The sequence below is a fragment of the Amblyomma americanum genome, chromosome 3 (assembly GCF_052857255.1).
Source record: "Amblyomma americanum isolate KBUSLIRL-KWMA chromosome 3, ASM5285725v1, whole genome shotgun sequence".
NCBI classification, from domain to species: Eukaryota; Metazoa; Arthropoda; class Arachnida; order Ixodida; family Ixodidae; genus Amblyomma; species Amblyomma americanum.
In genome coordinates, this window is record NC_135499.1 from 164363452 (window position 1) to 164383363 (window position 19912).

The 19912-nt window shown below is 45.3% G+C and overlaps 1 protein-coding gene and 1 long non-coding RNA gene across 5 annotated transcripts in view; one reads left to right on the forward strand and one right to left on the reverse strand.

The window, feature by feature from the left end:
* Nucleotides 1-10209, forward strand: part of LOC144125340 (uncharacterized) — a 134368-nt gene extending 124159 nt beyond the window's left edge. For 3 of the 4 annotated variants that reach the window (XM_077658622.1, XM_077658621.1, XM_077658623.1), the window contains exons 26-29: nt 83-286; nt 1285-1432; nt 7965-8073; nt 9771-10209. In XM_077658622.1, coding sequence (XP_077514748.1) covers nt 83-286; nt 1285-1432; nt 7965-8073; nt 9771-9831 — 522 coding nt within the window. In that variant the 3' untranslated portion in view covers nt 9832-10209. The remainder of the gene's footprint in view (nt 1-82; nt 287-1284; nt 1433-7964; nt 8074-9770) is intronic. The other variant, XM_077658624.1, reaches the window with a different exon arrangement.
* The window catches only part of LOC144125348 (uncharacterized), an 81480-nt gene extending 63607 nt beyond the window's left edge, over nt 1-17873 (reverse strand). The window contains exon 1 of the long non-coding RNA XR_013313375.1: nt 17738-17873. This is a non-coding gene — a long non-coding RNA (uncharacterized LOC144125348). The remainder of the gene's footprint in view (nt 1-17737) is intronic.
* Nucleotides 17874-19912: the final 2039 nt, after the last annotated feature.

Genomic DNA, 19912 nt, shown 5'->3' on the forward strand with positions numbered 1-19912 from the left:
GCAATGCCTTATGTGACTGCTGCACCTTGTGTTGTTGCTTAATGTAATTTGTTTTCCTGAGCCACTTTCTTGTCTCAAGCAGGCTAGCAACTTCCTGCTCGCACCTGAGCTTCAATTCAACAAGAAAGGTGACTGCACTGTTGAATGGCCAGCAAAAAGCTTCTCGGATGGCATAGCAAGTTCATACCTGCTTGCCCTACGTTTCAAGAACAGCGAAGCAGCGGACCAATTTCTGGATGCAATGAAACTACTGAGGTTCCCGGTGTCTAACTTGGCACTCTCTCCCGTAAGCAGTGTGTTCTGCAACTATCGGCTCCTTGTAATTCCTTTGACAGTTCCATGTCAGAGGCCATACCAATATTCATAACAGCATCTTTGCACTGGGAGTTGAATTAGCAAGGAGATGAAGCACGTGGGCTAAAATCAGTCCTCTACTTTGTTCTGCATTTTTTTCCACATTCATTACATTGAGTCCTTCATAAAAGCTGTGCCAAGGATTTCTGTCCAGCCATTCTTGTTCACTCTTTCCAGGACTGCACAAATCAAGATAATTTTTTATGATGATGCAACATGGCAACTTACTAATAAAACAGCAGCAATAAGCATCCTTCAGTTTGCTTACACTGTCAATCAGCTAGGCTTGTTTAATTGTATTCAAGGGGATTAAATATGCTTCACACACATTCTTCAGCATTGCCCTCTTAAGCCTCCCAGTTCCCAAGTAAGAAATTTGGAGCAAGTTGGAACCAGCCATGAATATGGTATCTATGTGTCACTTGCGCTGACTGCATGCACACACAATCCACATGTGCATGCGTGCATGCACGTACACATACACACAGTTTTTGTTTACAAGGCATGTTTGGTGCAATAGAACTTTTGTAGCGAAAGCTACATTGGCCACGAACTCACAGTCGCCGTGCTCACATTCCCACGTGTGGTCGCACCGCACCACGTGACTGGTCATGTGGCCAGCCACGTGACGAACCACGTGACAACTAGCCAGACTAACCTGGACTTGCAATAAAGCTTAACCAAAACTAACGAAGCTACGCCTCAGCTTTCGCTACGTATATCCTGGCATAGCCGAGCTCAACCACTGCCAATTTTTTAACATGAGAAAGTAGAACATATTAGTGGTGCTCGTCCTTGTCTGTCTACTCTGTCCTCGTCTTTTGTACACTGCTGTGCCTGTAGTGGCTTAGTGTTGCTCCGTAAACCACTCGGTCATCAACAAAGCCATCAGTTTCCTGCATCTGCAGTACACCTTCATATACTTTTCAGGTGAATGCAAGAGCTGACCACACTTCAAGTGAAACAGGGTTGGCTGCTAGCAGCTCTTCTGGCAGAGGCGACCCGAGCTGTTCTAATTCAAATGTGGCACAATCACTGTTTCCCAATGCTTCACCAGCAAAGGGTGCCGTCAGTGGTGGTAAGTCTCAGAGGTCATGCGCTGATTAACAGAGCACAGCTGTGCTGGCTCTCTGATAATTGCAATGTGTAAACCTATGTATAAACCTAGTTAGGTTTATACATTGCACCCTCACCCCCCTCACCTGGAGTAGCATGCCAGGCCGTCAACCAGGCAGATCTCTCCTGTTCTATTAATGTCCTTCTCCTCCTCCTAGTTAGGTACATGATACAACTGTCACTTGTACAATGTTCCGTGCTTCACAATGCATAGTTACTATGCATTCTACAATAATGCTCTGTCATTAGCCTTGCAATGAAAATTTATTTGGTGATAATATGGACAAGAAGGCAAAGTTCAGGCACAGAAACTCTCATTTACTAAACACACAGCTGCACACTTGTGCTAGTGATGTGCAGGTAGCATCAGACGCAATGCCAATGTAAGTCTTCGCCACATGGCATGTGATAAAGAGGTGATACTTGTGATGGCTGTTCATTTCCCTAAGACCAGGTAGCAAGCTATTACAGATTCCTATGACCAGGTGCAGATCTGAGGCTGAACTTGTTAGTAAGTTAGACTACAGTGACTGTGAGTGGGCTTTCTTTGCAGCAAAGAAGGAGTGACAGATCCACAAAAAGAGCATTTGTTATCATATCATGACAGGCCTACATCATCTTACAATTAGTGGTTGAGCTTTTGCTGTTTATTTTAGAACACACCTTTTGGTTCCTTTTAGTAAATATTTTCTGCATGCGAACTTTTATTTTTTGGGGGGGGAGGTAAAATACATTGCTTTCTGTGCAATCAAAAGTGCTACAGTATATTTGGTCCTTTTTTTAAAACAAGCAACTCATATGCAGCAGTACCTAACGCAAAAATGGTTATATAAAGACATATTTTAGCAAAACAAAGTCGAGCATGTCATAAAGAAAGTAAATATATCCGAGGTAAATGACAAATTCAGTCCTAAAAGCTTGGTTGTCATATTCTGGTTGCTCTCTGCACTTAATGATAGGACCACGCATCACATAGTCCCCATGCTGAGGCAGAGGTGGAACTGCTGCTTAACTGTTGCAGAAGCAAGAGCACATTTTTGCGCCATTTTTTCACGACTTCATGTTCACAGTTGCTTGTCACAGTTTCAAATGTTCTCAGTGTCTTTGCATGAAGTGGAAAAACCTACTTAACCAAGTGACAGCCCTATGCCAGTGATAAAGCTGGGCAGACAGTGCTATGCTAGCCGATAGTGCTTAAGTGTAGCCACGGAGCAAGACTATATAGGAGGTGAAACTCCCGTCAGCGCGAGCGAGCACAGGTGACCAGATAAAGTTACAATTGTATGTGCCGACGGGGCCGTATGCAGTGGCGGCGCCATGCGGCGCCTCGTAGAAGCCGCAGCGAAAAAAAAAAATGCAGCGCCCGGGCAGGCGGCTTCGGCGCGCTCTCCGGCAGCGCGCACTCAAAGCAGCCGACAAGCAGACGACACAGGTGTTTGCTTCAGCAGGCACGCTGTGACGTTGTATTTCTGCGCCCTTAAGTCAAACAACAACAGTTCTTGACGGTGTCTGTTGGAGGGCCGTAATACTAACAGCGCTGCTACGGGCAGTGCGGCCTCCTTCGGAATTTGCTAGGCTAAGATGGGATGCAGGTGTTTTGTTCAAAATTGCTAAAGCGGTTACAAGTGTTGCAGGGAGAAGGTGAGCAAGGTGAGAAGTTGTAGCCGCTTGTTGCCTTCTTGGCTGACGTGTAGTCATAAACGCTGCACCGTACGACGCCCGCGTTCTCCTCCAGCAGATGAAACTTAGCGTGGTCATATACTCGACGAACGTGAAGGCATGTTTGCCTTCGACAAATGCCAGCAGCGCTTATACCCATCAAATCAGTCATCGCGTGGGTGTCAAACAATAGCCCTGCGTACAACCAGAAGCTACAGATCATCTTATAGCAGTCATGGAAAAGAACGCGTTTTATTTTTTACTGTGGTCAAATGGTTGAAGCGTAGCACCAGTTGCTCTTTGGGCTACCAGCAGTAAAGAAGCGCGCGAGAGTGCCCTCAATAGAAGGCAGGCGTGCGCGGCCGAACGGGAGCAACACGCTCGACCGGTTGCCTTGGCAACCGAAATGGCAGTAGTTTCTTTCCAGGCCGCCAGCATGATAGAGGCGCCGCGGGCTTGGGTCCTTTTCTGGTCGCCGCAGACAGTGGAGTTTCCACTCCTATATAGTATTCCTCCGTGGGTGTAGGTGAAGCCTCCCGATCAGCAACAGCATGACCGAGTTCACAGATCAATGCCTCATATCTCAAAACCGTGTTGCTGAATTCCAAAGATGTCGTCTCACCGCATTCCTGGTTCCAGTTTCCAGGTGGTTCCAATTTTGTCCTGTCATGTACTATACCTGGTACCAATAGCCAGCTAGTTTCAACATGCACGCCAGAAATACTGACCTTGTTTGATTAAAACCGATTTTCAAGAAAAGAATTTTATGCAGTTTAGTTTAAACCGAAAATTCCAGCCCCTACTTAGGTTCTTGAAAGGTACAGTGGAATTCTAAAAATAGTTTCCTGGTAAAGTAAACAATTCAACACAATAGAGCAAATTATGAGGTGGTTTATGATTATTACCACAAAATTTTTTTGCCCCTCTCAATGATCTTGCTCATTAGGCTATCTTAGCCTCTTTGGTGACATGAGTGTAATGTTTATGCTACAGTGTGTGGAGGAAAATGAAGTTATTCGCAAAAGTCCAAGCACTATTTAACTGCACCATAGAAATAATCCCGTGAAGGCTAGTGTCATGTTTGGAAGTTCTTATGCCTTGACTATTGTGTTGTATCTTATTACACTGCCACTATAATTAAGCAGCTGGTGATAAATTTGACCTGAGTTTGTGCACCGCAGTGAGCCATGTAGATGTGCGTTCCTTCACAGTTAGCGCCACAAGGTAACTTGTAATGCTGCAGTATCATTCTAAGGTTAGTAGGATTTTATTTTGTGCGCACTAAGATCATGCTGATCTCTTTTACATTTCATGAAAAGAAACTTACCATGCCCTTATATCCTTCTTGCATTTTTGTCTCGACAGCCAAAATGCACCAAACAAATCCCTAGTCCATGGTTGAACAACTTCGAGCCTTTTGTGAAGAATTAGCTCAGTCCTGGTAAAATATTGATAAAGACAAGCATCAGTACTCTGAATAACACAGTGCAGGTTTTGACCTTTGATGACAAGAGATTGCAGGATACTAGGCTTGAAAAAGTTGCGAATTGTTGCACACTGTTTACAAACATCATGTAGTCGACACATATAATGCATGAGCCACATGCGCATCATTATGAGCTCGTTTTGTACTCGGGGTGCATGGATTTTTTTGGATGGGTTTTTTGGATTTTTTTGGAAGCAGCATCCTGCAAACCTTTGATCGTGATTGTACATTTCATATATTAAGTTGAACTTCATGCAGTTACAGTTAAAAATCATTGCCTCTGTCTCTTCTCTCCTTCATCTTTCCACTGTATATATAATTTGCAGTGTGGCTACTCAGCTTGCCCAACATTTTGTCGTTGAGATGCTGCACACCACACGTGTCATAAAAACTCGTTTTTGTGGTCTGCTGTATACTCAGCCACATAAAAGTTAAGGGTGAGAGAGGCAAGTGGAAGTTGGTCTTCATGAAGCAGTCCCATATTCATTTCACAGGTCCTTTAGAGCACAAACCATTAGTTTACTTTTATTTGTAATTGTCCGCCATTTTGTTGCATATCTGAATCATCATGGCTGGATTTATAAACATTATCATCATCCTATTTTCCTGGCCTGCAATCATGTAGAAAGGCAAAAATTAAATGAGAGGTAGGGACATCACTGCTCGTAAACCCACCCTGCAACTAGAAGGTGCCGTCCCTGCTTGTACATGAGGCAGCTTCCGCCTCTTCCATGTCTCTCAATGGCAGCAATGGCTAATGCACACACCGACCAGCATACTGCCCTTTAGCAACAATAACACCATTGCTAGATATCGTCTCCCCGCGTTCCTGGTTCCAGTTTCCAGGTGGTTTCGATTTTCTCCTGTGACCTACTGTAACTGGTACCAAAAAGCCAGCTAGTTATAACATGTATGCCAGAGATACTGACCTTTTTCGATTAAAACCAGTTTTCAATGAAGAATTTGGTGCACTTTGCTTTAAATTAAAAAGTCCAGCTCCCCTTAAATTCCAGAGAGCTAGGTACAGTGGAAGTTTTAAAACCAGTATGTTAACAGAGTAAACAATTCCAACACAACGGAGCAAATTGTGAGGTGATCTATTAATACCGCAGAATTTTTGTCCGTTCTCTATGAGCTTGCTGATTCGGCTATCTTGGAATCTCTGGTTACATGAGTGTAATGTTTGTAATGTGTAATGTTTGTAACGAGCATAATGATGAATATGAAGTTATTTGCAAAATTTCACAGCGCATTTACTGCATCATACAACTAATCCCATGAAGGCTATAGTGTCATGTTTGGAAGTTCTTCTGACTTCACTTTTGTGTTGTATCTTATTACACTGCCACTAATTAGCCAGATGGTAATAAATTTGGCCAGAGTTTGTGTGCTTCAGAGAGCCATGCACAAGAATGTTGCTTCATAGCTAGTGCAACAAGACAACTTGTAATGCTACAGTATCATTTTAATGTTAGTAGGATTTCAATTTGCCCACACTAAGATCATGCAGACCTTTTTTACATTTCAGAACTTACCATGTCTTTGTATCCACCTTACCTTTTTGTCTCAGCAGCAAGAATGCACAAAAGAAATCCCAAGTCCATGGTTGAAACAACTTCCAGCCTTTTGAGATGAATTAATTAGCTCAGTCCTGGTGAAATGTTTACAAAAACACAGCACCAGTACTCTGAATAACACAGTGTAATTTTCTGCCATTGGTGCCAAAATATTGCAGGATACCAGACTTGCAAAAGGTGCGAATTGTTGCACACATTTTGCAAGATCATGGAATAAACATGTACAATACATAAGCCACACATAGAAGTGCAGATTAGTCCAATCACTACCTGGCTTTTTATTCGGGGCACGTTACAACATGGATTTTTTGTGGATGCAGCATCTTGCAAACTTTTGTTGCTGATCATACATTTCCTATAGTAAGTTAAACTTCATGCAGTTACAGTTAAAAGTCAGTGCCGTGTCTCTCTTTTCTCTCCTTCATATTTCAACTGTATATATAGTTTGCAGTTTGGCTGTCCAACTTGCCCAACCTTCTCTCGTTAGATGCTGATGTGCGTGTCGTAAAAACTTGTTTTTATGGTCTGCTGTGTGCTCAGGTTCATAAAAGTTAAGGGTGAGAGAGGCAAGTGGATGAGGAATGTGAAAGAAAGTAAGCATTGATTGTACCTTCAAGTTTGTCTTGATGGGGGGAGGAGCAGTCTCTTATCCATTCATACTTCATAGAACCAACTATTAATTTACATGTTACTTGTAAGTGCTCACTATTTTGTCAGATATCTTAATTAGCATGGCTGTATTATAATCATCAACATCATCATCATCCTATATATTTCCTGGCCTGCAATCATATGCACGAAGGCAAAAATTAAAAGAGGCAGTGACACCACTGTTTGCAAGCCACCCTGGAATCAGAAGTTGCAGCCCCTACTTGTACATGAGGCAGCTTCCTCCTCTCCTGTGCCTCTCAATACCAGCAATGGCTCATGCATACACCAGCCAACAAACTGCAGGCCCTTTAGCAACTATGAAACCATTGCTATTTGCCTCATATATAAAAATTAAATAGTCTTAAGAATGAAACTCAACTTCCGCCAAGCTTTTCGCAATGCGTCTGGAATGCATCTGGCTTCTCCTGTCTTTTCGTTCCTCCATGTTCTGCCATTCCAGCATGTATAATACGCGTGTAGAATTTAGCAGATTGGGGCATTGAAAAGGGTGAAAGGTTGGAAGGTATTCTGCATGTATTTGGTTCTGTGCATATAAATTTGCAATACAGGAGGGCTTGGAAACTTGCAATTTAATGATGGCCTAGTTGTTTTGACCTCTGCTTGAAAGAACAGTTCAAGTAGCAGCCACAAAGATCCATCGGGGTCGATGTTTTATTTCAATGCAAGCTGTTAAGTACTGAAGACAAGACTCTTAGGGAACAGGTTCTATCAACATTCTATGTAACTGCAGCTGATCACTTGCAACACCAAGCACCATAACTATAATTAATTTGCTGACTGCATATGTACAAGGTGCAGAATTAAATTTTCCAAGTGGACCCATAAAATTTGGGCAACTTTGGTTCCACCTTGTGTTTAGATATCAATTGGTGAGAGTGTGAAGCAAATTAAATTGATCAACCCCAAACACATTGCTGTATGTCAGAAATGTTTGTCCACTGATGCATCTGTGCACATTTTCAAGGCTCAGATGGTGCTGATTTGTTTGGGATACTCCTATATATGTATACTACTTCCACATGTTCAGTTACATGTTTGTTTTTTACTTTCAATATTTTAATGCCATTGTTGTTTGTCTTGCTTCGTTTATAAATGAGCAGCAGGTGGCTTGCAGAAAAATGATAAGCTGAGGAAAGAGCGCCGTGATGAGGAGGATATGGCGAGTGATGTGGCAAGTAAGAAAATGGAGGTGGATCAATTGCTTATCAGGTGAGCCAACATGTCCTTCAGAAATTAATTATACGTTCATTTTAACGTGAGGTTATAGTAAACTGGTAACAATATTTCACCTTTTATAATAAACCGTAACTATATATATTCAAAGCACTTTCGCTGTGGCTTTGATGCGAAGCACGCTAGGCCTAGCGACACAGCACATCGCGCCGCTAGCGTGGGAGCACCCCATTCTAGTTTTTTGCTCAGCATAACGTTTTGTCTTTTGTGGTGCGAACGCCGAGTGCGTAAGACATGCACAATTAAGACATGCAGCACCACATGTTCGCGGTTCCAGGTGGAGTTCGGCACACCAGGTCATGCAGGCAGTTACTATATTTACTCGCGTAATTTGCGCACCCCTAATTTATCACTCATGTTTTTTTTTTTCATTTTTACTCGCACATTTTATGCTCCCTGCTACGCTTTCCCGAACAGTTGCGAGAGCAAACTTCCGGTAATCGCACCGGCGCCCGCTGGAACCTGAAATTACCAAACCATTTGCTGTTCGGTTTGCCGCTAGTAAGTCGGGCCGGGCCGCATGCGAGGGCACCGGTTTATCGGCTGTTATCTCCATTTGCCTCCCACTACTGGCTTTGCGGTTGCATCGATGCACGTTTATTGCTTTCAGCTGCGCACGCGCCGATGCGTCCGATATTTTTGATCTTTTTTCTGGCCAGCAAGGGGTACGAGTTGGGAAGGGGGGGGGGGGGGGGGTCAATCCTACAGGCGGCAGCACGGTATATATTGCATATATTGCGCGTTACGACCTTGTAGAGTCTGTTTAGGAAGCGTGTTCACGAAATCTCCGCGTATATTTGCGCACCCCTTCCATGAGAGAGAGAGAGAGTGTGTGTGTGCGTGCAGTATTGTGCACCTTTATCGTGAAGACTTCAAAAAATTTTCTCGCCTTGCAACCACTGGCTCGTTTGCGGTAAAACTGTTGAGTTCTGTGCGCAGTTTCAGCGTAAACGAGCACAGTGGTAGAGGCGAGAAAATTTTTAGTCTTCACGATAATGATGCACAATACTGTATATGGTAATTATAATACGTTTTGTGTTCTTGCTTGTTAAAACTGTCTCTGCAGATGACTGTCTGTGCAATATACGCAAGGCAGTTGTCTTGGCCTAAATTTTCACTAGTAACTCCAAATATTTATTCGTTGCTGCTTTCTCGTTCACTCTGTCACAGAATATCAAATCCTCCACATGAATATCTGTCAAACCTTCCTGAAGGCACATATGCCAGCAAACGATTTACTGGCCGGCTACCCTGGCCGCCAGTGGAGCTGGATGCAGCCGTATTGCAAGCCTGCCTCCTTTTTACTACTTTTGCTAGATTTTGCTGCCATTTTATGGAGGATGTACATAATAAATGGACTCGTGAAGTATGCAGGCGGTATATTTTTTTAAAGAGGGTTGGGGCAGCTTCTTGATGGTTCATGCGCAAAAAACACTGCAAGAAGGACCCTAGTATGGCCTTCCTTTTGCTCCATGCGTGGAATTAATTTTATCATCCCCTACTTCTCTTGATTTTACCTTCAATTTTTAGCCTTTCATGTTCAGATGATGTAAAACTTGTGGCATTTTGCACTTATGTTCATCAGGATCGTGTCTATGTCAGTTATACTCAATACGTACAGTGGGTGACAGTTTTCTTGAAATCTTCTAAATATTGGCTTTTTGCTTTTTTAGCTCAAGAAAATGGACAAGAATATGGACAAGAGGAACTTCAGACTGGTGTCCTTTATTTTAATTCACTATTTTTGATTTTAGTTTTCAATGTCAGTTTTATAGATGGGAGGTGTTATTTAGAGATCAGAAACAATCCTACCGCATTATTGTTTATATAATCAGCATTGGTGCACGAGATAAGAGGAACAATTGGAAGGGGCAAAAACATAATTAGAAGCGATTGAAATTTGGGTGCAATACTTTTTGCATGTTATTTCAAGAGCACTCAGTATAAAGCTTATTGTGCACAAAGGTGTCTGCATAAGGGTGTCATTGAAAGGTTTTTGTCTCATGAGGCAGAATAGAAGCCAGTGCATCGTGTTTGTATGTTTGTACGCTGTACATGTGTGGCAAGGCCGTTTCTTGGGAAAACAGAATAAAGAAAGCTTTCCACATGAAACTGTTTCTCTACTCTCTGTCCAAGAACTGATTCATCTGCTTCAGCTAATAAAATTCAAGCCGTGCTTTGCCCTTTGAATACCTCCATGTTCTATTATCACAGATATTCAGCAGCTGACCACAAAATACTGGTCTGCACAAAGAGCTGAAAATGGAGCTGGCTCTGTGGTCTTCCTGAGCAGGCTTCCAGTGCTGGCTACCAAGGAGAACGTGTTTTGCTTTAACTTCCATTGTTACTGCATATCAGGTAATGATGGTATGCTGTGGCTCTCGTAATTATCTCGAGGACTGCAAAATTATTTCAGATGTCCTTAGGTCATTTTAAACATGTTAAAGCACTTTAGCATGCCAAATAAGGGACCTGAATCAATCTTCCAATATGAGATTTCAGCAGTACAGTGCTATGATGTATTGCTGCACTGGCTGCCGTGAAGGCAATTGTGGATTTTTTTCTGGACGTATGGTGCATATACATTGCTGCTCTTGTCGAAGTGTAGTAGAACGTTGCGGATGAGCTTGATGGAACGAAGACATTTGTTTTTTGATGTCGGGGACAAACTTGACGAGATGATGAAGATGCTCTTCAACTCTGGAGCAAATCGGTGGCAAAATGATGTTTCTACCTTAAACTGTGGACGAACTTGATGCAACGGGGCGGTTTCTTGAAGCTGTGGTCGAACTTGATGCGAAGATGAAGTTGCTTCTCGGACTGGTTGCACGGGTGCTGTGAATTCTTGGGTGTCGCGATTAATTTTCTTGTGTTGCAAGGCTATCTTTGAAAACGTAGTGAAGGAAATATTCGATCTTTTTAAAGGGCCACAGAAAGGGGTGTTTGAGCTTGGCTTTAAAATGCTTGCACTATGTAGAGTACAGGCCACCGAGCGTCCATGCCGCGTACGAGACCTCGGAAACGAGCGGGAAATTTACAATACATTTTTAAAAATTCCCGCTTTCGCACCTCGCGGCGACACGCGGTGCCGGGCTTTCGCACGAAAACGTCTTGCGCATGACATCAGCAGCCGGGGGTTATTCCAAATTCTTCCAGACGTCACGTGCTGCCGCGGCCGCGGCCACCCCGCGCGCACCGCAGGCGGCGGAGGTAGGGAAGGGGCCGAGTGAGTGGGGCCAGCGGAGGAGCGCCGCCGTTTTGGCAGGCGAGAGGAGAAAGGCGTGAAGACGCGGAAGCTCAAATTTTGTCTGCATATAACTCAGCTTCCACAAAACTCATTAAAATTCTTGCTGGGGGATAATTATGAGCCGTCGTCTTTTAACATCACAGACATATCACACCTTCATTGAGACCCCCTTTCTGGGTCCTTTAATAAAGACATTTGCGAACATGTAGCGATGAGACACCGGTTACGAACCTGTCTCTCATTGCCTCTTCTGGGGACAAAAAACGGTGGATTTGCCAGGTCTCGGAGTGCGGCTATGTATTCTGCAACTGATTCAGCTGACTGCTGCGTTCGGTTGTAGAATTTTCGTCATTCTACAACCAAATTTGTCAACACTGAAAATTCTTGAGCAATGTAACTGCAGCAGTCACAAAATAAATTTTGTGACCTTTGTCCCCTAAATTATAAATCAACAGAGATTACTTGCTTTCAGAAGATGCCGAAGAATCACCGTATATTTATAGGTTCAAATGTTAGCATCCATTGTGCCCAAGCCACCGTCGGGCGTCCAGGTCTCTGAAGAAAACGTTCAGGCGTTTGAACACCGGTGAACACCTGCGTTGAGTTCGACATAATTTCTTTATCCTGTATCTTCAGTATTTTATTTCTTCCACTGCAGTTGATTATTATGTTCACAGCTTCTATTATGGCACAGCCGTTCCTCAACTCAATTTTTAAACTTCCTAGCCAATTGGAAAAACCTGCATGGCCCGTCGATGGCCCCTCTCCGGCAGCCAACCAAGTCGTCCATGGCCTGAGCTCGGCAAACCAGCTTGGGCTGTGGTTGGGGATTGACATTGGCCTTGCAAGAGCCGATGACCGCTTGCCAACACGGGCCATGCTCAGCCCTACGATGGCCTAACAACGGATCACCTTTTATACAGTCGAGCCCGGACGCCCCTCATTGGTCTCTACGCTGGCGCTGTGCGTTTGTATATTTAGCTTGATTGGCTTGATTGCCGCCTGTGCACGTTGCACGTCTACCACATCGCGCGCTTTTGTCACTTGATCTTGTTGCGGTGCGGACGTTTCGTTGGCTTCGTTCAAATCTCTGGCCCTGGTTGTAATTCGGCATGGCTGACGGGAACACCGTGCCCATTTTCATTGTATTCAGCGCTAGAGATGATGAAAGCGGCCTGGGCGGAGGTGATGGCCACTGGCGAGGGAACTACTTCCGGAAGGCCGGCTTTGTCGATGCCGCTCGAGCCTGGATGCTTGAGAAGGTGACCAGCCCAGCAACGATTTATGGCAGCGCGCCGTCGACTCCGACATGGGGGGGGCTCATGACATTGGTGGGAATGATTTCATTTCTGTCGATAACGACGCCGACACCGTGGAACCGTGCATGGACGAGGGCATCGTTTCTGAAGTGCAGGACGAGAGTGACGCGGAAGAATCAGATGAGGATGAAACTTCGGAGCCAGCACCCATAAGCGCGCCTGTAGCAATGAGCTACAAAAAGAGCCTCAGACAACTTGTCTATGCCAAGCTAGGGCCTCGGCGATAGCACGCTTTCATTTCATTACCTTTAAGGCCCCAAAAGAGGGGTGTTACATAAGGGGTGGCAACAATCAAAAGCACAGATTCACAATGGCAGGAAAGTTTTTACATTTTCAGCGAAAAGACTTGGGCAAGTGATGATGGCAACGTTGTTTGGAAGGCCGTTCCAGTCTGCGGCTGCACGAGGAAAGAAGGAGTTAGAAAAAGTGACGGTGCGTGAGCGTGGACGGGCAACTTGTAGGTGATGGCTGGTGCAATGAGATATGCGTGCTGGGGGAAGAATATAAGGTGCGATGTGCATAGGGCTGTGGAATAATTTGTGAAATAAAGACAGGCTGGCAATGCGACGGCGGAGCGATAAGGGTACGTGATAACCCGGATGCTGTTTTCAAGGAGGAAACGCTGATGTCATAAGAGTAAGATGAATGAATGAAGCGAGCAGCGCGATTTTGAACAGATTCGAGGGCATTGATGAGGTAAGCTTGATGAGGATTCCAAATGGGCGATGCAAATCGCTTCTGCTTAAAATAAACTGGAAGCCTCCATAAGATCTACGCTGGAAAAACAGACTTCCATCGCGAATTTTTTCTAAAAGAATTTTTTTTTTGACAAGCAACTCTTTATAGGTGTGGTCCACTTACTACGAACTTCAGGATATAACGAACGGACGCCGCGTGACGCTCATGTTCGTTATAGGCGAGCTCGACTGTACTAGAAAGTACACTAGAATGGCAGCTGTACAAAACGTGAAAAATATTTTCAAAGCTTAATTTGCACTTTCTGTTATTGAAACATGAAAAAGAACGGCCTGCAGCTTATCACAATGGAGTAGTCGTTTGATTAGAGTGCCGGCATATTTACTGACTAAATCTGAATAGTAATATCAAGCTGTCACGAAGACCATGCAATGCCTAAAGTCAACCAGATTCGTCACGCAGATCAAGGTGCAGAAACATTATACAAATTATAAAAGGTCTCGTTAATGCTAGGACACATTGAGCATACACCCACAGAATTACGAATTTTCACGGGCTTATATACTCGAAATCAAAATCCTGCTGTTGGAGCCAGTGGCTCTTGCACGTGCGTTAAGCATTATTTCGTGAAATTGCATGTGATTCTGTGATGACACAACCAAGAAATGCAAATGAGCAAACTGCACTGCAAATATGGTCTATTAGAAAAACTTAATAGTGCACTCAGGAATTTTTGTTGCGAACATTATGCAAACGTAATGAGACTATTTTTCAGGCACCACAACTGCGCGATATGCGCGTGTCATGAAGGCAATACTTTTGTATATTTGAAAAACGTTCTGGCGGCTGTTACACATACGATCAAGACAGCGTTTTGACCAGCGGCTACCCTAATTACACAAACTGCCTAAACATTTATCCAAAGTGGCTGGTGGCCAGCGGCAGCCCGGTATCAGTCTTTATTTCCTTGCCTACACATTGGCAGCCAACTATTGCAAGGCGTTTGCCAGCAGTCGGTTGTTTGCCTTTTGCCAGTCATAGGCCGACACAACAGTTGGCCTGCCGTTGCCCAACGCTGGCACGAGCTAAGTCGGCCGAGCTCATTGCCACCAACTCTAGGCCGGCGAGTTACCAACCATCGGCCTAGTTCTCTTGGGCTGGCTGTAAATAACGTATCGGCTTCGCCGAGTAATACTCGATATGGAGGTTGGCAGCTTCCCCCAATTGCCGCTTACGAAAATGGCGGCAGCCTCCCGGAGAATGGCTGCAGCCTCGTGGCCCTCTCAGTGGCCAGTTGCGAAAATGACGACGTCCTCCTGGGCTCCCACCAGCCGCGGTGGCTCAGCGGTTGGGGCGCTCGGATGCTGAGCTGGCGTTCATGGGTTCGAACCCGGCCGCGGCGGCCGCATTTAAATCGAGGCGAAACGGAAAGGCACCTAGGTGCCTTTCCGTGCGCTGTGCTATGTCAGTGCGCGTTAAAGATCCACAGGTGTTCGAAATTATTCTGGAGCCCTCCACTACGGCATTTTAGAGACATTTAGTGTATAGCGTATGAGCGCTTACGTACGTTATACGCAAGCATTTAGCGGGAGGTTACACTGGAAGTCGCATGAGCACTTTTAACGTATGCCACACCGAACGCAACGATAGCGCTGGCCGCAGTGGCGCCATCTGGTGTTGAAATGAGAAAATAATTTGTGACATTCTTCGTACTTATAGCCAAGGTAATGCAAGTCGTAGCGCGCAGAAAGCCAGTTCATCACCAGTCGAGTCAGGGCCTAATTTCTTTTAGGTAATTGAACCAAGCAAGGTTCTAAAAACGTCATGACTCATGTTGAGGTCTTTCGGAGCCTTCTGCCTACCGCCGAAACGATTGCGTCTGGAAAGGCTATGACTACCTTGTCGCAAAAATCCAAACCAAGCCAATCCACAATCGGCAGTGTCTTGTTAGGGTCAAGAATGGCGGAATCGTTGCACTGAATCGAAAATTTGGTATGCCTCATTCGTTAAGCTGCTGGCGAGGGGAGGCAAAGCGAATATCACGCGTGCCATTTAAAGGCAATGAATATGCCTAAAAGCTAATAACATTGACAAATGCTATCCGAAGCGGGTGACGTGGGCGCTGCCATCTTGACAACGCTATTTTTCCTAGCGTACGCAAGAGCACGCACGCTAAATTCGAGAAATAGCATACGTAACACGCACGTATGTTAAACCTCGATTTTGAATAGCATTTGGCGCATGCGCAGTACGAAGCACGCTATTTTATAGCGTACACTATGCCTTTGCATATGTCTGCGTACGCTATACTAAAACTCTTTTAAGAGCGTTAGCTCAAACTCTTCCAGGTTTCGAGACCACCTTTGATCACAGCGCCATCTGTGGCAGCAACTACTCATCACGTTTCGGGATTTCGTGAGGTCTCCTACCACCCGGATGGATGGATGGAAGGTAGGAACGTCCCCTTTGAAACGGGGCAGTGGTAGTTGCCACCATGCTGTTTTTTTCCTTTATTTTTGTTTAACTCTTCTGTAAGTTGTTAATAAAATTCGCCATTTTCTTTAAAAGCGTCTTCCTACACTTTAAAACTTATGTCACCTCTCTGATTTTGATCCACCAGTCCTCCAATCGCTTTTTGCTAATTTCCACCGCAGATTTATTTACATTACTGAGATCAAATTAAGCGCCATTTGTGGCTACAGCTAGAAAACAGTATATCTCACATTGAGACTTGTAGCGCCATCTACACTAGCATTGCAGAAACAACCACTAGCCGCGTGCCAATGATCACGTGTCCAATGTGGTGGATAGAGGTGGAACCATGTGAGTATGACGTCAGGGGACGAAATGGCGGCATAGTTTCGGTTTCTCGAATTCAAGATGGTGGTCATTAAAATTGGTTGTGCCCTCTCATCCCTTCCCCCCTCACCAAAAGATTTCCTAAACTAATATTCTCTTTTAAGAGCGTTAGCTCTTACTCCAAGTTTCGAGACCACCCTTGATCACAGTGCCATCTGTGGCAGCAACTACTCACCACGTTTCGCGATTTCGTGAGGTCTCCTACCACCCCGAGATCAAAGCGCCATTTGTGGTTGCAACTAGAAAACAGCGCATCTCGCATTGGGACTTGTAGCGCCATCTACAATAGCATTGCAGAAACAACCACTTTCCACGTGCCAGTGATCATGTCAAGTCCAGTATGGTGGATAGAGGTATGACGTCAGGGGACGAAATGGCGGCATAGTTTCGGTTTCTCGAATCCAAGTTGGCGGTCAATAAAATTGTTTGTGCCCTCTCATCCCTTCACCGCTGCCGGCTGGTAACAATATGAAGGGGTTGCAGAATGATCGCCGAACTTGAACTCGCCACGCTTGGCAACATCAACTAACTACTGGTAGTTAGCATGCTGCGCTCTCCCTATTCATGCACCGATCATCATGAGCCCATTTAAATCTATTGCGGGACAAATAGCTTTTGAGAGCCAGTTTTCTGAGAACTGACAAACTGTCGACACATTCTGCGACAGCATAACAGCCCCATGTCCCCGCGCTCAACGGGGTGTCGCACTTTGCTACCTGCCACCCGGCAGGTGATACACGGGTACGTGGTGCACGGGTGTTCACCACCTTTCACGGTTGACCTACTGCCGATACACAAAATGTATCGAAAGATAGTATATCGAATATACATGCATCATCGATACTGCCCATGCCTGCTGACAGCACAGTACGAACGCTTTACGTACACTTTCAACAATACGCATCACGTACAAAGAAAAAGTTTACGTAAAAATTTGCTGTAAAAAGTTAACGCAGTATCCAATCTCTGGGAGCAGTTTGACCATACCCGAGCCAGCGGTTGAGGAGGAAAAATCTTAGTCTTCACAATAAATTTAAGACGCACAATATTGTAGTATATCCATGTCGCGAGTCTGTAGAGGGTAGTGTCACAGTCGCCAGACCACCAAGCGTCCGTGCAGACGCAAAAAGCAGAGCAGAAAAGCGGCCCCAATTCATTCGGAATGAGTGCATACGATCGAACGGCTCGCTTGAAAACTACGTAGTATGTATTCTCGATGCAGTGATCTCCAGACTTTATACGCCTGCGTGTAAGCATGATTTTTTGGTATATTTTGCCTGCATTGCACGTTTCTTACTTTTCTGACTCGCTCCGGATAGAGTCAGGTGACTCTAGCTCCGGAGGACAGAGAAAGTCAAGCGACAGCACCGCGCAGTGCGCAGTTCCCACGAGGAAATCGCACCTGTTGCCCGTATAGAACTTGTTTGTAGTCCTTAATGATATTGTCAGTCTGAACATAACGCTCGCATAAGTTAGATGTGCGAGACGGTTGTTCTTGCGACGCAATATCTGCTCTCACCTTTTAAACCATGGCTGTTAGCGCGATGACCGGTGGCGTCGTTTCCGTTGGCACTTGTGCAGCCGGACGCAAAGCTGGATGACATGTATAACACTCGCTTGAAGTCACAAAGTGCACACATTTCACCACAAAGAAGTTTTCACAATCACTGCGAGCACCATCCAAGCAAAACCGAGCTTGAAAATCCGAGCAGCCTGTCGTTGATGCAGAAAACGAAACTGCCGCGACAGGAGACGATATAGATGGATGCATGCATGGATGAAGGAAGCTATGAGCATCCGGTTTGGAACAGGGTGGTAACAGTTGGCGCCATTTTCGTTTTTTTTAAATTTTTGTTTAACTGTGTTGTACATCGTTATTAAAATTCGCTATTTTCTTTAAATACGTTTTCCTACACCAGACATGGCGGTAATTAAATTGCAGTAATAAATTACTTTTCTCGGTGATTTGTATTGTAATTCATAGGTTTTCAGTGCTGGTAATTTAGTAATGTCATGTATTACTTTAAAGCAGTAATTTCATGCAAAAGTAATTAGCTACTGGGGAATTTTGTTTTGCCGATTAGTAAGTCCGTGCTGTTCCTTGTAACGGCCATGCCGCCCATGCTTTGGCCTCGCGTTTGCGGGGTCGAGCGTTAGAGGAGGAGGAACAAACTTTTGTTTGTCATATATGACAAAGACGGTAGGGCTTAGGGATGAGGTGTATACAGGTGCGTGGGCCCTCGCAACGGCGTTAGGTGGCATGAAGACCATGCTTCTTGGCGACCTCCAGGGCCCAACCCACTATCCAGAGTTGTACCTCCGGGTCAGGGCTGAGCAACGCAGTCTCCCGCTGACTTTGGTTCGAGATTTGGAAGCTCAGAGGTGGCGGATCCTCTGGGAACTCGAATCGGACGTGATTGAGGTTCGCTTTGGAATGATTGCAGAGTGTGCAGAAAGCAAGAGAAACGAGCGACCAGCAACAGCCAGCACTCCAGTCTCCATCGAAGCGGCGCACGCGGACGAGAGGCGATGTGCGCACGGGGGTCACCACCGCCTTCGGTGAAAAATCTACAGGAGTGCTACACATCTTCCAGCAATGCCATTTCCAATAAATTCCAACAAATTAAGCCATTTTAATTATTACAAATGGGCGCCGAACATACTTCTAGGTAAAGCAATTTAAAGATTTAGACACATCGGAAAAGCAGTTACAACGAGCCAGAAACGACGGACATACGCGGTGTCAGCAAGCGCTACCCAGGCTGACGCTTGCTTTCATTAGCAATTCTTGCTGAGTTATACCGCACTGCGTAAACAAGCAAACGTACAACCGGAGCAAAAAAAAAAAGATTATTCATTCTAAGTATAGAACGTAGCTTTACAATTAATGCCGAAAGAACGCGCAATTGCTGCAATGTAAACAAAAGTATAGCGCTGAGGTGCAGTCGTCGTGCACGCATTCCCGGGGAATTTCGCACTCGCGCGGTAAATGCCGAATCCTGTAGAATTATCTTGGAGCACAGCTCATTTAGCGAATACAGGTCCTGTTTGCTATATGCAATTAAGCAGCAGATATCGTAATCAGCAGCCATAGGACCCAGAGCACGATCAGTAAGACATGTCGTTGTGATGTGAGCAGGGGATCGGCCGACTGACGCGCTGTATGCTAAGGGCCACCGACACAGACGTCCGCCGAGCATCGGCGTCGGCGTAGTCTGGCAGAGCTAAATACAACGCAGATACCGCATTGGCATACGCGGTATGCCTACTGCGATCGGCACAAACGAGCCGCTTGGTTTCAGAACCCAATGTAGCCCCTCGCCCGCTTGGCTTTGCTCAACATATCGCAGTACCGGCCGACATTTCGAAAGGCCCTGGTACGCACGGCATGTCTACGAGAACAGACGGCGCAGCGGTCTGTGTGTCACTACTTTTGGGGCCCACGTGACCAGGGTTGCTGAGCGCTTCATTGGGAATGACGTCATAACGCATCCCATCATAACGTTATAAACACCCAGCTAGCATAGTGTTTGTCAGTGCAAACAGTGTGGAGGGAGAGGGGGGGGGTGCGGAAGAGGCCGCAACAAGCCAAGGGCTGCCTGCCAGACTCTATAATCCGCGGCCGCACGACTGCCCGTCTTCCTACGCCTGCGTGGCGGGGGCAGGTAGGGAGGCACCTTTTTTTTGATGGAAA